Genomic DNA, 14,858 nt, shown 5'->3' on the forward strand with positions numbered 1-14,858 from the left:
AGTTCTTCCCATGCCTCTTTGATCATTTCCTCTGCATACAGGTTGAACAGCAACGGTGATAATGGGCAACCCTGCCTTACACCTCTTCCTAACACTGCCCATCCGGACTCCCCGTTTCCCACCCGCACCTGAGCAGTCTGAGACATGTACAGGTTACGGATTAGCCTCCTTTCCCTCCAATCTATTCCTATTTTCTTCAATATGCTCATTAGTTCTTCCATATATATATATATATATATATATATATATATATATATATATATATATATATATATATATATATATATATATATATATATATATAACGATTGTACGGAAAAACTCATACGAGCGGCACAATAATGGGCTGACACAACATAACACAAATAGAAAAGAATAGACACATATAAAAGAACACTTACACGGTAAATTGTTCGGTATATATATATATATATATATATATATATATATATATATATATATATATATATATATATATATATATATATATATATATATATATATATACTCTCACAGAGGGTGCGGCGCTTATATCTGGACAACTTTCAATTTGAATTTCCCGTCATATCGTAGTTCCACTGGAGGTCGCGACTAGCGTTCTTTAAAGCTATAGGCATCTAGTAAACAGTCATACGCTCAAAATGGCCGAGATGTTACGTGCAAGTGCGCAGTAAAACCGAGGAGCCGCTATTCTCGAAAGTGTTCCCGATGGGCGTTATATTGCGAAATATTTCGATTCTTCAGGTTCCCCAGATCAACTGTTTACGATACTGTGGCCATGTTAATCCTTTGTATAATGCTTCGGAGAAGTCATCGCCAACCCGGCGAGAAAATCTCAATCGAGGAAACGCGTGCTTGTCCGGATTTAAGCGCCGCACCCTTATATGAGTATTAAAGACTAAATTCGCCCCTTTGAATTCATTTAAGCTGTGTTCTTTTTATGATCGGAGAAAAATGGCAGGCTTTTATGGGATGGACTACCTAAAAATACACGCACCACCGGACAAGAGCCAGGGGAAGAGAAACGAGCCTCCGTGGCATTAGCTACAGCAAAAGAAGAAAATAAATAAGGATCCCAGCAGATTCAAGCGTTACGCCCTTCCGCTTGCGATATCAACACACGGTTTTCGGTAACGGGGATTCGAATCCGCCTTCCGCGTCAACCGACCCGGTCTTCCGCCCTAAGGGCCTCTCAAGCGAACCTAGTGTCACTCTCATCATGACGTATTGATTGTCCACGGGAAACATCCCAATGCGAGTCTTTGGGGGTCGATTGTGTGAAACCCGCGCTAACATTCAGGTAAAAATTATCAGTTACTGAGGGTTAATTTGATGGAAATTGCGATGGAGGGAGATTGTGCTTGTTCGGTGTAATATTGTCGTTGACGTATCATAATATACAAAAATATGTAAGAAGTCAATGCATATAATTACAATCTTTGATGGACTAAAACTAATAGACAGAAATATGACACGACATGACACGATGGTACGACATATTTATGCTCTAGCCCATGCAACGACCTTGTTATTTCTCTCGAACTAATTATCCCCACTAGGTAGTTTACAATCTTGAGAAAGGGAGAAATTACATGGTCCCAAGGAGTACCAAATATTAATTAATACACTTCCACTTAATACACTGTTTTTGGCTTTCCACGCGGCCAACAATCCAATCCGACGGTTACTAACGCATCTTGTTATCATCTCAATATGAAAGAATATGATGTACAGAAACACGATAAGCAGTATGAAATACGCTGAATTTATTTTCCTGAAATTTCTGTTGCATATACGAGGGTAAGCTGAGAAATAATGCACACATGCTTGTAGACCAAAAACAAAATGACCTTCAGAAGCACTCCTGGTGGCACGTGGAAGTGACATTCCCTCTAAACACGCATGCGCATGTTTGAGGTCGTTACATTGTATCCAGTGTATTTTGAGAAGCCGAATATTGGACAACAAGAATAACTTTTGACAATTAAAATAATAAAAATATACTAATAATTTAATGGTTGATAGAAATAATATATTTATTTATCAAAGCATATATTGCAATGCAGTGGGTCGCGGTAGTCCAGTGGGTAGAGCGTTGGACTGATGACTGATGATGGAGGGGCCCGGGTTCGATTCCCAGGCAAGGCACCTGCAGTTCCACCCAAGCTATGTGGTTTTTTGGGTACCAGATCTTCCTGGGAAACCATAGGCGGCACAGGGAAAGGTAATGGCCCCCCTACCCTGATGTGTGAATATCACACGCCGTATAGGCCTTAGTACTGGGTGAACTCTATCATCACCTACCAAACCGACCTTCGGGTTGATTACTGTTTATGTTTTTTTTAATATTGCAATGCACACGCATATTTAGTATTATAATGATATTAGTATAATATTGAAATGCGTAATAGAGTGAAGTGTGGTGAAACGCCGCGTGCCATGGCAGAGTGCCAAGTGTTACATTCCGATATGAATGTTTTACCTGTTTCTCTTTCATATCTCACGCGTCAATCAAAGTCTAACGGTTATAACTTAATCCCAGACAAGGCATTATCAGCTATGCACGCAAGCGTATATAGGTATGCTAATACATAAAATGAATTGCAAATAGACCTGCATAGCAAACTCATTTCGAAACACAAATATCCGCGTTATCGAAAGATTTTCGGTGTACGATAAATGGGATAGTTATGGTCTTAAAAAACTCATCTGCATGGAATTATTACGATACATATCAGGCCGACTCCAGCGTACACCATTTCATCAAGACATTTGCATATATTTCTGAATCATCGCTAAGAGAACGGTTTTCGAAGAGTGATCGGAAAGGAAACGAAGCCGCCTCCCATCGAATGAATGATATCGGTCCTTATCGAGAGAGAATTTCGTGAATGATTTACGAGAGGCGAATCAGGTTGGGAGTTAGCCGCGTGCGCCTATCGTGGGCGTCGTGAGGGTCAAACGGCTAACGGAGACCCAATCGCCGCTAACACACACGCCGCGCAAGTTATCTCGCCCCCGACCGCCAACGAGAAACCATTCCGTCGCCCGTGCCAATGGCCGGAGGTTCCATTCCCAAGTATTCGTTCGTCAGCAGAATGGATTTCATTTGCTCCCCCAGATCCTAGGAGGAGGCCACTCGTGGAGAAACGTGACCTTTTCCAGTCGACGTGCGCAAAGCGGCAGACGAAGGGGAAAATGAGGGAGACGCCTCCGCACTGGACCCGGGATGATGATGATGCCACAAAGCCTTCAAATCCCACGTGGAATTAATCATATGCTGCTCCACGATATGGATTCTATTTGAGCGGTGGGCGCCGTCGCCCGAGGAACGTCCACGGCAGCTGTGGCAGGCAATACGGCCGCCGCGAAGTCCTTTCTCCCGGAGGGGCCTCACGGCGATGGATGCCACATGCCAGGACTCAACTCATTTCCATAGATTAGTGGTGCCCCATTTTTTTATACCAGGACCACCATGACTAAGGTGCAAACGCTCCGCCGAAAGGTTGGGGAATCAAGATTCAGTCTCAACAGACGTACGATGACCACAAGATAACTGCGTCAACGCTGACAATTCAACAAACATAATATTGATCTTTTTTTTCCCAAATGAACGAAATTTCCGAGTCCGAGCGAAAAATTCATTCGACTAACTCTGGATTCTAATTCCCGAACCCCAGAAGCCCGGCCGAGTACTATGAGCCACTTATTCTTCTTCCTCAGGGACTGTGGCGTCATTTACCGCAGTTTCTTTGATGATTTCTTTGTCCCGGGCTCTTATTCCAGCAGCAGCGATCGGTGTTTAGACCGCCGACCCGTGTCTCGATTGTGTTCCACGGGCAAATATAAAAGGTGAACATTAATGGAATTGTTACGTTAACAGTTATGACAAGAACTGTTGAGCAATAATGACTAGCTTCAAATTATAATTAATTAACGAGAGGCTATTATTGTTAATTGAGCGATTGAGGGCAGGCACACTGCGTGCTTGAAACTGTGCCTAAAATTTGTTTTCCGTTCCTTGTGGCGAACACTTGAAAACAACAATGCTGTACCACGACTGTTGGTTGCACCGGATATGAAGCGACGGACGGCGAATTTGGCCGATATGAGAACTGGGTGTAGAACTGTGCCAAATCTATATTAGGACAGATTGCTTGTGTGCATGATGGTGGTAAAAGGCGAGAGCAAAGACAAGAGGTGAATATTTCCTTCACGATAACCACTCATTAGCCAACAGAACAAATGTGTGGGGAAGAAATACTTGACCAGAGCGGATACGTCAGCAAACTACTTGTCTCCAGCCGTGAACTACGTAAGGGTAAGGCGCGTACTCACCATTCCGTGGCAGAGGTTAACGGCCACCGAGGAGGAGGGGTCGCCGTTGACGGTGCCCGTGTAGAAGCAGCTACCGTGCTCGGCGGCAGCAGGCTTGCTCTCCCGGGAGGTCTCGCTGTGCTCCCCGCTCTCGTGGCGCCGGTAGGTGGTCACTTTGAGGTGAGGGGAGAGGAATGGGGGGTCGAGGGTGAGCTCGAGCAGGAACCGCCGACCGAAGGCCGAGAAGGCGTAGCGGGGGTGCGGGTCCCAGAGGCCGGGGGCCCTCGCTCGGAAGTGGCCGCTGGAATGGTGGCGCCACTTATGCCTGAGAAGAAACAATAGGCGGGGTTCTCTTAGCGATCTCGTTCGAATGAGCCCCGGTGGGGCAGAACTTCCGAACTTTAATATCACAGGGGGCAGTTAGGAAGTTACGATGCCTTTGACATTTCATTTCGACATAGCACGAAAAATGTTTTCCGGTTATATTTAAATGCATGGATGAAAGCCGATTTAAAAATAGGTTTTTGATGAGGATGATAGTAAATCACATAATGATTAAAAGCAAAAATGCAATGAAGTTTTCATTCTGTTTCTGAGAATTACCGTCGCTTATGTTGGTTATTTTGGTGGCAACATTTTCACTCCCAGCCCTGGATGTATCCCCTTATCAGAGTTCTGGAGGCTTCATCGACCAGGGCCAGCCGCCAGTAATGGATGGGGTGAGCTGTAGCCATCAATTTAAAGGTAATTCCGTGACACAGATCACGTATGCATATGTGCATATCTTAAAATGCCACTATGTAAAACACAACCTTGAAATGCTGCCACCCAGCTCAGGGAAAATACAAATTGCTGGAAAACAAATGAGGAAGTACTAGGTAAGGTGGGGGAGGAGAGGGGTTTGTTGGAAGAAATCCTATGGAGGCAGGAAAAGTGGATGAAGGGGGTGTTGACCGGCAGTGGGATGTTGAAGACTGTGATAGAGGGTAGAATGTTGGGCAAAAGAGGAATGGGGAAGGAACAGGATAGGGTTGTTGGACGGGATGACGGGAGGAAGGAAGTGCTCAGAGATGAAGAGGGACCTGATGCAGGGTGGGATGCTGGAATTTGTTTTTTGTTAGGATTCACAAAATATTCTATTTAGTAGTTGGTACACTGATAATTATTTGGTAGTTGATACACTGGGTACAAATGTCTGTTGATACATCCTAGAATCTGTTAGAATTCCTGCTGAAGACGAGGAGCATCGAAAGAGAGGGTCTGACGGTTATAATAATAATGAAAAGAAAGACAACGAAAATGTTAAATAATAAATGAAACAATTCCTATCAGGTAAGGGAAAACTTACGCACAGAATGATTTCGCTTGAAATTAAGGATCTGTTTAGAAAATTGGCGAAAGGTTGTGACAACTGACGAATCAACCACCTTAAAAATTATCGACTATGCCTTCCAATCAAACGAAATCACGAAATCATCAATGCAAAAACCCTCCCTCTCCCTCTAGGTATTAAGCGGACAAAAATATTTTCGTTAATGAGGTCACTGCAGACCGAAATTTGATGGACCACCAAAAATTCGGATTGGATCACATAACTATTCAGGGCCATATATCTTCCCATCATTCCTCGCCTCTGTCGAAATCGATAAAAGCAGTTTGATTTATACGTTCGCAGTTTACTGACCGGAAGGAAACGGCATTTTTATTAAATACTCGACTAGAGCTCTATAATCTGGAAGATTCGAACCGAAAAGAATGTTGTGCCCCGTTAAAACTTTACGAGTCCCAATAAATTTCACTCCGGAGGTCCAAATTATAACTTATTTATAAAATTTGAACTAGATTGAAAAAACGAACGGACAGGACTCCGAAGGCATCAAAACAGATTATGCAATCTCCATCACGCGATCAAAGGAAAGAGAGCCAGATTAAGTTTTACGAGGGGCTGAAAGTTGGTCCAGAGGGCAGATGCTCCCACCGCCGACGGACGTCAACTCTCCCTCCCATTGTTGGCTCGACAGAAAACTGGAAATGGTGGGGAGGGGCCTTGTGTTCGCAGGGTGCGCAACACTTCGACTCTGACTCTTTTATTACGAGCCAATAAAAGGGCACGCGAAGGACGAGGCAGATAAGTGCAAGGGTGGTGGGGCGTAGGGTGCGTTGGTTCCCGCGGAATCCCTTTGTTCTTTCCGATTTTGGGTAAAGGAACTCCTTCCACACCCTGAGCCGGGGCCATCCGTCCACCCTGGGAACAGTGAAGGATCGAGGTCACTCCCACGGGTCACGAGGCTTACGGCGCTGTTGGCTGAGCGGGTGAGGAACGAATGAATGCCGATGCGGGGCCGACGGGCAGGAGGACAAAGCATATGTTGGGGGAGGGAGGGGTCACTCGGGGGAGATGTGGGGGTCGCGACCTGTCGTCCCCATATTGACTGCGCGGTCCGCGAAAAGGCTACACCACCTCCTTCACTTCGAAAAACATGCAAAGATAACCGCTGAGGAAATCAGCGATACTTAAAATCGCTAAGTGATACGAGTCGACATTATCAAAATCAGTCGAATTAGCATTATTATTTATTTATTTAACGGCTATAATGAGGCTAGATTGAGACTTCATAGTGCTATCTTCCACCTAACCCTTACACATTGCAATAAGGACAATGACAAACATCCACCCAGCATACGAGTCGCCGAGTACTGCATAGGAACAGTGTAAAGAGTATTGAGAAAAGGAGGACTCGTTGGAAAAGGAAAGTTATGAATTGATATCAGGGACTGACTCAGGGGGCACGCATAGGAAAGATTAACAATTACTACAAATGCTCATTCTTTCCCCGAACAATCAGGAATCCTAATCGTAAGAAACCGAAATCATTTTAGAAACATTGGACAACATTTAATTTACAAGTGGGAACAAAAATGAACATAGCATAGACATCGGGTGTACATAGATATTTGTGGGTGCATGCGTATGTTATTTGGTAGTCTGTGCGTTTGTGTGGGAGGCGTTGGATGAATACACACCACGTTTGGTATGTGGATTGTATTAATTTGCGGCTTTTGCATGCGAATTTGTTAATTACGGGTGGTGCCCCAACACCCCCACCACGCGTCCTAGAGGCGTATCAAGTAGACGTAGCTAAACAATTAAGATGAGTAATTACAAGTAAGATGGAGGAGTGAGTGGCGTGACCCGGAAACCTATCTATTCCTGGAAGATAGGAGGAGGTTGAGCGTCGATTGAGGAGTTTTAAGGTGACGAGAGAATAGATAGGAATGCGGACAACAACCTCACAATACAAGGGGAGGAGAGAGAGAGGGAGCATTTAAAGGAAATGTTAGATACGCACGACGAACCGGACGAGGACGAGTTGCAGGAGGGGGGGGGGGATTTCGAAGAATGGAATAACTGACGGAGTAGATTTAGGGGATTATGTGGACATTGACGGTTGCCATAGGAAAGGGATTAATGCTTGCTTAGTATAGAAGAGGGTGGGGCAATGGACAAGTAGTGGATGGCCACACCGTTCCCCTTGATTACTCTCACCAGGGACTCGCGGAAAATTCTGTTTCCCGATATTTTCCACTTTATCAATAGCTACCTAATATGTTATTCATACTCAAAAACAAAAAGGTTTTCACACGATTCTCTTCGCGTCAAAAGTTTGATCAAAAAAATTAGGTTGCACGTACATCAACGACTGAATATTACCAGTTGTTCGACGAAGTGTTTCTTGAAGCACGCGAGGTATGCAGCTAAATATAAGGCCTTTTTTTTGCTTCACTCCAGCGATTTTTTTCCCAAAGCTATTAACAGAGCATCACAGGACTAATGCAGCGCAAAAAACGATCAAACGAACTACATAGACGCACACAAGGCGACGCAGAAACGTGTGGTGGAAACGCTTGGGCATCAGACACACATGCAGCAATATTACTTTATTTGAATAAATTGCCTTTATTTGACTATACTGTATATATATATATATATAGTCATATAAATGTATATGCATATATATGCATATATATAATGCATATTTATATGCATATATATATATATATATATATATATATACATATACATATATTTATATATACATATATTATTTACGACCAAGGTTTCGTTATGGTTTAACAGAACAATTGTTGAGTGGAACACCTTACCTGCAAAAATATTCGAGCCCTTTCCTAACAGAGTGTATACTTTTAAGAATAGATGTAAGGCATATATGTAATAATTTGAATGATGAGTGGTGTATTATATTATATGTAATAGCTTAATTTTTTTAATTTATCTTTTTTTTCTTGCTGATTAATGGTTGTAAATGAGATGGGGATTCACTTGTTTTGTTAAAGAGATTTGTGTTTTGAAGTCTGGTTTTATGTATTATCTTTTGCAATTATTTGGGACTTGTGTGCCACCTGACAATGTCTATCAGCACATGTGTATTTTCAATAATAATAATAATAATAACATCTATGGTATGACATCTATATCATATGGTGGACCTGAAGATGTTACACCATAGCGAAACCTAGGTCACGAATAAAATTTTCCAAGTGGATAAGCTAAGTTGGTTATTTTTCAATTTCAGACCCATAATAATTCCATCGACGTCAATAGAAAACTATGATTCCTTAAGTCTACGCTTTGCCCGCTCTCTCCGTGAACCAACAGGGTTCTAGCCTAATAAATCCGACATGCCCTTCAACACCTGTCCTCTTTTCATTGCAATTGCAACAAATATGGCGTATCCTCTCTGACTCTCTTTGGATTATTCAATTAACGCTTTCTGTCCTTGATCCCGAATACTTTCCGCGTACAAATATCATCGGTAGCATCGAAAAATGCAGCATCAGAAATGGCCTGTATGTTTTAAACTCGTCCGTTTGACTTAAAACAACACTTCAAAGCGCGATGTAGTGGTTCGATTTGCTGTTTGACCGCAGTGCTTAGCCTTTCACATCGCAGTGCACACACGCGAGCGAATGAATAATTAAGTGTGAAATCGGAACTTTAGCCGCGAAGAGCTATATATTTAGGTTTTAACGACTCGTTAAAATCCTTGATTACATTTTTGACTCTTTGTCATTTAACGAGCGAGCATAAAGGGAAGAAGATAAGACGCTAGCTGACACGGTTGGGAGGGGGAGGGGGGGTGGGGGGGCGAGAGAGAGAGAGAAGGCGGGTCGCTAATCTGGCGAGAGCACTTGTTTTGAAAAGAAGCTCCTGTTATCTGATGTCGGCCTAACGCAACGCCCCCTCCCCCGTCTCCCGGGAGTGCTGGTGTCTCGGGGAACGAACGATGACTGCGTGAAAACGCTGCATTTCGCAACCAAACCCTTCAGTTTGTGAGACTTCCGGGCAATTAACTTCCCTCTAGCTCGTGACAAATTCCGCGAAGATTGTGGCAGGCACCGGGGGCGGGGGGGGGGGTGGCTGAGGATGCATCCAGACACGCGGGACGCGCCTCGGATTTTTTTTTATTTTCACGCGCAGCCCCGGTTTAAAAAAATCACGGTCAAGGTTGCGCGCGGTACCATAGTTGACCTGAACCACATTCTTATTAACCATAATTAATCTAACTACGCAAAATTATTTGATGCTATACATATTACGAAAATATAGTTGCCTTGACGACTATCATTCTCAACTCAGTAAACCTGTTTGACTTGAAAGAGTAACGAGTGATCTTAATCATTTGTTGACATGTCGCATTGTTATTTTTTGACTGATACCAGACAAAACGACAATTAGGCACCGCTAAGTCCAATAGAGAGTGCGCGCGACGCTATAGGCCTGTCTTTAATTACAGTTTTTATGGTTAAAATTATTTGGCAAAAATAATTAAATAAAGTCCACAAAAAATCCGCCTGAGTCGTTAAAAATGCTTTCAATAAGAACACAATTGTGAGAGTTCTCTTGGTGGATTTAGGCTGGGAGCCACTTGAGGTGACGAAGAGAACAAGCGAGGCTTAGACTTTTAGAAAGGTTAAGAACAAAGGAAATTAACGATGCAACTAAAAGAAATTATAATGGCCGCACAATATGCTATAGGTAGATCAGACCACAAAGATAAAATTAGGGAGATCGATTCCTATACAGATAGATACAAATACTTATTCTTTCCCTGAACAATCAGAAATCATAATACAGTAAGAAACTGAAGTCACTTTAGCAATATTAAAACTATTGAATTTACAAGTCGGAACAAAATTAAACATTGCAAAGGCATCAGGTATATTTGTAGGTGCATGTGCATGTTAGTTGGTAGTTTGTGTGTTTGCATGTGAGCGAGTTGTACTGGATTTTGCATGGATGCATACAATGTTTTGTTTGTGGACTGTATAAATTTGTGGCTTTTGCATGCGGTTTTTTTTCTTAACTAAGGATGGTGCCCAAACACCCCCCGCCACACACCCTTGCAGCGGCATGCGGGGTATTAAGTAGATGTACAGATATTATTGTTAAACTAGGCATAATAAATGGGTCTAAATCACTTAATACAATGCCAGGCTATTTATTTCACAGTGGCACAAGGTAAAATAATAACGAACTCAACCTTGACCTTCGAAATAACTATCGCGTTTCGCGAGACTATCTCCGGCGGCGGTGGCGCCCGCCTGAGATGACCTGACCCAGGAGGGCACACCCGTCAACGCGCGATCACGCACTCCCGACACATTTACATTTCACGAGGCTGTATTGACACATCGAAGGCATGCCATGCCGTCAAAATCCCTCAAAATGTAGCCCTGAGTGGACCACAGCCAAGATTAAAAAGGGCCCAAAATGAGTTTCGGATTGCGTTTAAAAAATTAATAAGGGTCTCAAGAGAGATATGAAAACTGTACATTCACTGTACGTAACTGTTTATGAACTACGCATGAATGGGTTTCACACATTAATGTCATCTCTCGTAATTATTTACAGAGGAACTGAGGTGACACATTGACCCGTACATTAATGAACGCGTATAAAAATGTTTTTGGATTTTAAACCGTTATCATAAGTGCATAGAATTGACTCGTAAGCATCAGGGACCGCACGCGAGGGCAATTTTCACTTTTAATGGGACTGCCTTTTTACAATGTGAGGAGGATATGCGCGACTCGTCAAAACTTTGATATGGAGTGTAGGTTATATACGGCGCAGAAACATGGGTCCCAGAAGCAAGATGATAGAATATGCAATAGATGGGAGGCTTTTGAAATGTGGGTGCGGGGAAGAATGGAGAAGGTGAAATGGACCGAAAGGAAACCAAATGAGGAAGTGCTAGGTATGGTGAGAGGGGAGGAGAGGGATTTGTTGGGATAAATCCTATGGAGGTAGGAAAATGGATGAGGGGCGTATTGACTGGCAGTGTAATGTTGAAGACTGTAATAGAGGGGAGAATGTTGGGCAAACGAGGAAGGGGCAGGAACAGGATAGGGATGTTGGACGGGATGAAGGGAGGAAGGAAGTACACAGAGATGAAGAGGGCCCTGATGTAGAGTAGGATGCTGGATTGTGTTTTCTTAGGAGAGGCAATTGAATTATTTGGTAGTTTGTGTCCATCCAAACCCTACCTTGAACGGTGGAATATCTAATGAAAAAGGATATGACCATCGAAAAATTTGACTGCTTAAAATATGAGCATGTATTTTTGATATGCTCGCGGAGTTTACGGTCTATATTTCTACGGATAAAATTTCGATCGCTATGCGTTAGTAACTTGCAACTAATGCCGCGAAAATATTTCGCATCGAAACGAATATTACTCGTTTTTCCACGGTTTCAATACGTGAAGGTCCCGCCATCCTCCAGGGCATGAGTAAAGGATTGGAATTCGTTGGTCAACATGTTGGCGGCTAGAAGTTCGGCAATGAATTATACAAACACATGAATTATAGCTGATCGAGTGCAACGGCGAAACGATAATAGAAAGGAAGTAAGTATTGAACGGCAGTAAACCATTTTTCAACTCGACATACGTCAATACTTTACGTAGACCTCCCCCCCCCCTTCATTCCGTCCAAAATGCATATCCTGTATTGCTTCCCCTTCTTAGCTTGCCTTACATTCTCCCCTCTATCACGTTCTTCCAACATTCCCGGCAGTCGTCTCACCTCATATTCCATGCCCAGGACTTTTTCACATGTTTCACTTCCATCCATTCTCCGCTCTCTATTTTCTCCATTCTCCGCTTGAGTAAACCGTCCAGTTCGATTTGAAAATGCTTCGCGTCGACTCCGACAGCGCTGGAGATTTAAATTTAATTACTGCCGTGGTTGGCATTTCATATTGGAAGAAGTAAATAGTTGAACAAAAGCAACAAAATAATCAATTAACTGGTTATGATTTAGGCTCAGCCATAATCAAATGTAAAGAGGTGAACATGCAATACTATGACGGAATTGGGCTGTCGCGGGTGGGTGAGCGGCATACGCCATAGGGGACGTGGGGGGCGGGGGGGGGTAGGTAAGTCAGGCGTGGCCTAATTATGTACACCGATTGGCGGAAGACACACGGATTCAAATATGAACCGACTCGGGCACCAAATACAAAGAAGCGCATCCCTCCGCCTCCGAGTCCAGCCAATGGGACAGTCCAGCACACACTCCAGTGGCTCATGGAGGTTTACGCCTTCCAGAAACCTACGCCCGAGAAGATAAAGAGTACTACCCTGTCCAACAAATCTGACCGAGGCCATAAAAACTTTATTTTGCAAAATTTAGTCTACATCGATTTTGTCCCCTTCAAAATACTCTCCATTCATAGGCTTTGCACTTATTCCATCTTCTTTTCATGCACTGTTTAAAGCACCCTTGGAAGTCCTCGGCAGTTGGGCTTTTTAGTTTTCTCGTCGTTTCTTGCTTTATTGTGTCTACATCTTCCCAGTGATGTCCCCTCATCACATTTTTGCATTTTGACAAAAGGAAAAAGTCGCAGGGGGCGACATCTGGTGATAAGGGAGGATGGTGATTGAATTATTTGCCAGAAACAGGCGAACAATGAACGCCAAATATGCATGTGCATTGCCATGGTGAAGGATCCGTCCATCATACTCGGTTAAAATAGTGTGCACCGTTGATTTTCCTAAAATCATATCATCAGTTATCATTCGGACAGTTTTTCGACGATCGGTAAGGACATGGGACCCACACACGAGCGTAGGTGCACAATTCTCGAAACCAACAAGTTTTATCGTAAGCCCGCGTAATATGGAGGCCTAAGCAGTCAGCCGATGGTCGTAAATGGTGCACCACTTGATTGCTTGCCTGTTTTACACAATATTAACTGAGTTTCAAAAAATAAAGTTTCATTTGGCAACTGAGGCTGCATTCAGAGGAGTCTCGCAGCTAAGAGAAACGGGCCCGTGGGGGCACTTCGATCGCGACGCCATTCTATCTCAAAGAGCACGACCACGCCAACAAAACAACGCCCGAGGAACAAGGGGCGCAGGGGAGCGAACATTCTTCTTGCCTCGATCTCCTTCCCGCGAGCGAACTGAAAGTGAGAAGAGGCGGGGGGGGGAAGAGAGAAAGAGAAGGGGGAAGGGGGGGGGGAGAGAGAAAGAGATCGCGCACTTGGACCCTCGGATGCAGACGACCATGCGACAGGCAGGATTATCTATGAGCCTCACCGTACATTCCCCCGAGTTTGTAAATAGGATTTGTTTCGGATTTTTCTCTGTTTTAAAGGTGTGATGCAGGCGATTATGCCGCGTGAGAGGAAAGCCGGAGAGAGACAGACAGAGACTTGTCTTCTGAGTCCTCTCGCCTCGGCATGTTTCCAATTCGTGAGCCGCTCTTGTGAGAGAGTTTGATCGGACACGCCAGAGTGAGCCCGGCGACGTTAACCCTTGCCCCCCTCCTTGCCCTGCCCCTTCCCGCTACCCCCACCCCCCTCAAAGAGTGGTACATACGGATCGGAATGCAGGCAGGGGAATCGCACAGGCCGAAGGGAAGAACACGGCGCTGAAGATGCCTCAAGCGTGTCTCAAAATGTCACACACGAGTTTTCGCAATGTCTAAACAAGAACGGCATAGCATGGGGAAGTGTTCCAAGTTAAATTTTTGAAGTTATGCTGCAGGCCCCGAATAAATCATGCTATTTAACACATCTCCAATCAACTAATGTCGAGTTACTTGCGGATTTCTCAACGATAGTCTGGTTTTGGATTGACGCAAAGACTTGAGCATTGCTATATTTCTAAAATCCCGCTTCGCACAAACATCTCTAGAACCGCAAAGAGTGCGACAAACCATTATTCCACTTCTCTCTCTCTCTTCATTCCCTCCAACATGCCCGTTCTCTTTTCTCCCCCTCCTCCTCGCTTACCCAACATTCTCCCCTCTAAGTACATGTATCTCAGTATTCAAAATTCCATTGCCACTCGGTATGCCTTGCATTCACATCCCCTGCCTCTATTGGAATTTTTCCCAACAACCTTCTCTCTTCCTCTACCATGCCCAGAACTTGTTCGCTTGTTTTCCTTTCCATCCATTTCACTTTTTTTAACATTCTTCCCCATCTCCACATCCCAAAAATACTTCAT

At 43.8% G+C, this 14,858-nt stretch overlaps 1 protein-coding gene across 1 annotated transcript in view; it reads right to left on the reverse strand.

Annotated features, from left to right (window-relative positions):
- AdamTS-A (ADAM metallopeptidase with thrombospondin type 1 motif A) overlaps positions 1 to 14,858 on the reverse strand; it is a 752,668-nt gene that overhangs the window by 390,407 nt on the left and 347,403 nt on the right. Inside the window, exon 3 of the mRNA XM_071594266.1 lies at positions 4,339 to 4,642. Coding sequence (XP_071450367.1) covers positions 4,339 to 4,642 — 304 coding nt within the window. The remainder of the gene's footprint in view (positions 1 to 4,338; positions 4,643 to 14,858) is intronic.

Source organism: Hetaerina americana, unplaced genomic scaffold (assembly GCF_022747635.1).
Source record: "Hetaerina americana unplaced genomic scaffold, ioHetAmer1.1.p SCAF_6, whole genome shotgun sequence".
Classification (NCBI taxonomy): domain Eukaryota; kingdom Metazoa; phylum Arthropoda; class Insecta; order Odonata; family Calopterygidae; genus Hetaerina; species Hetaerina americana.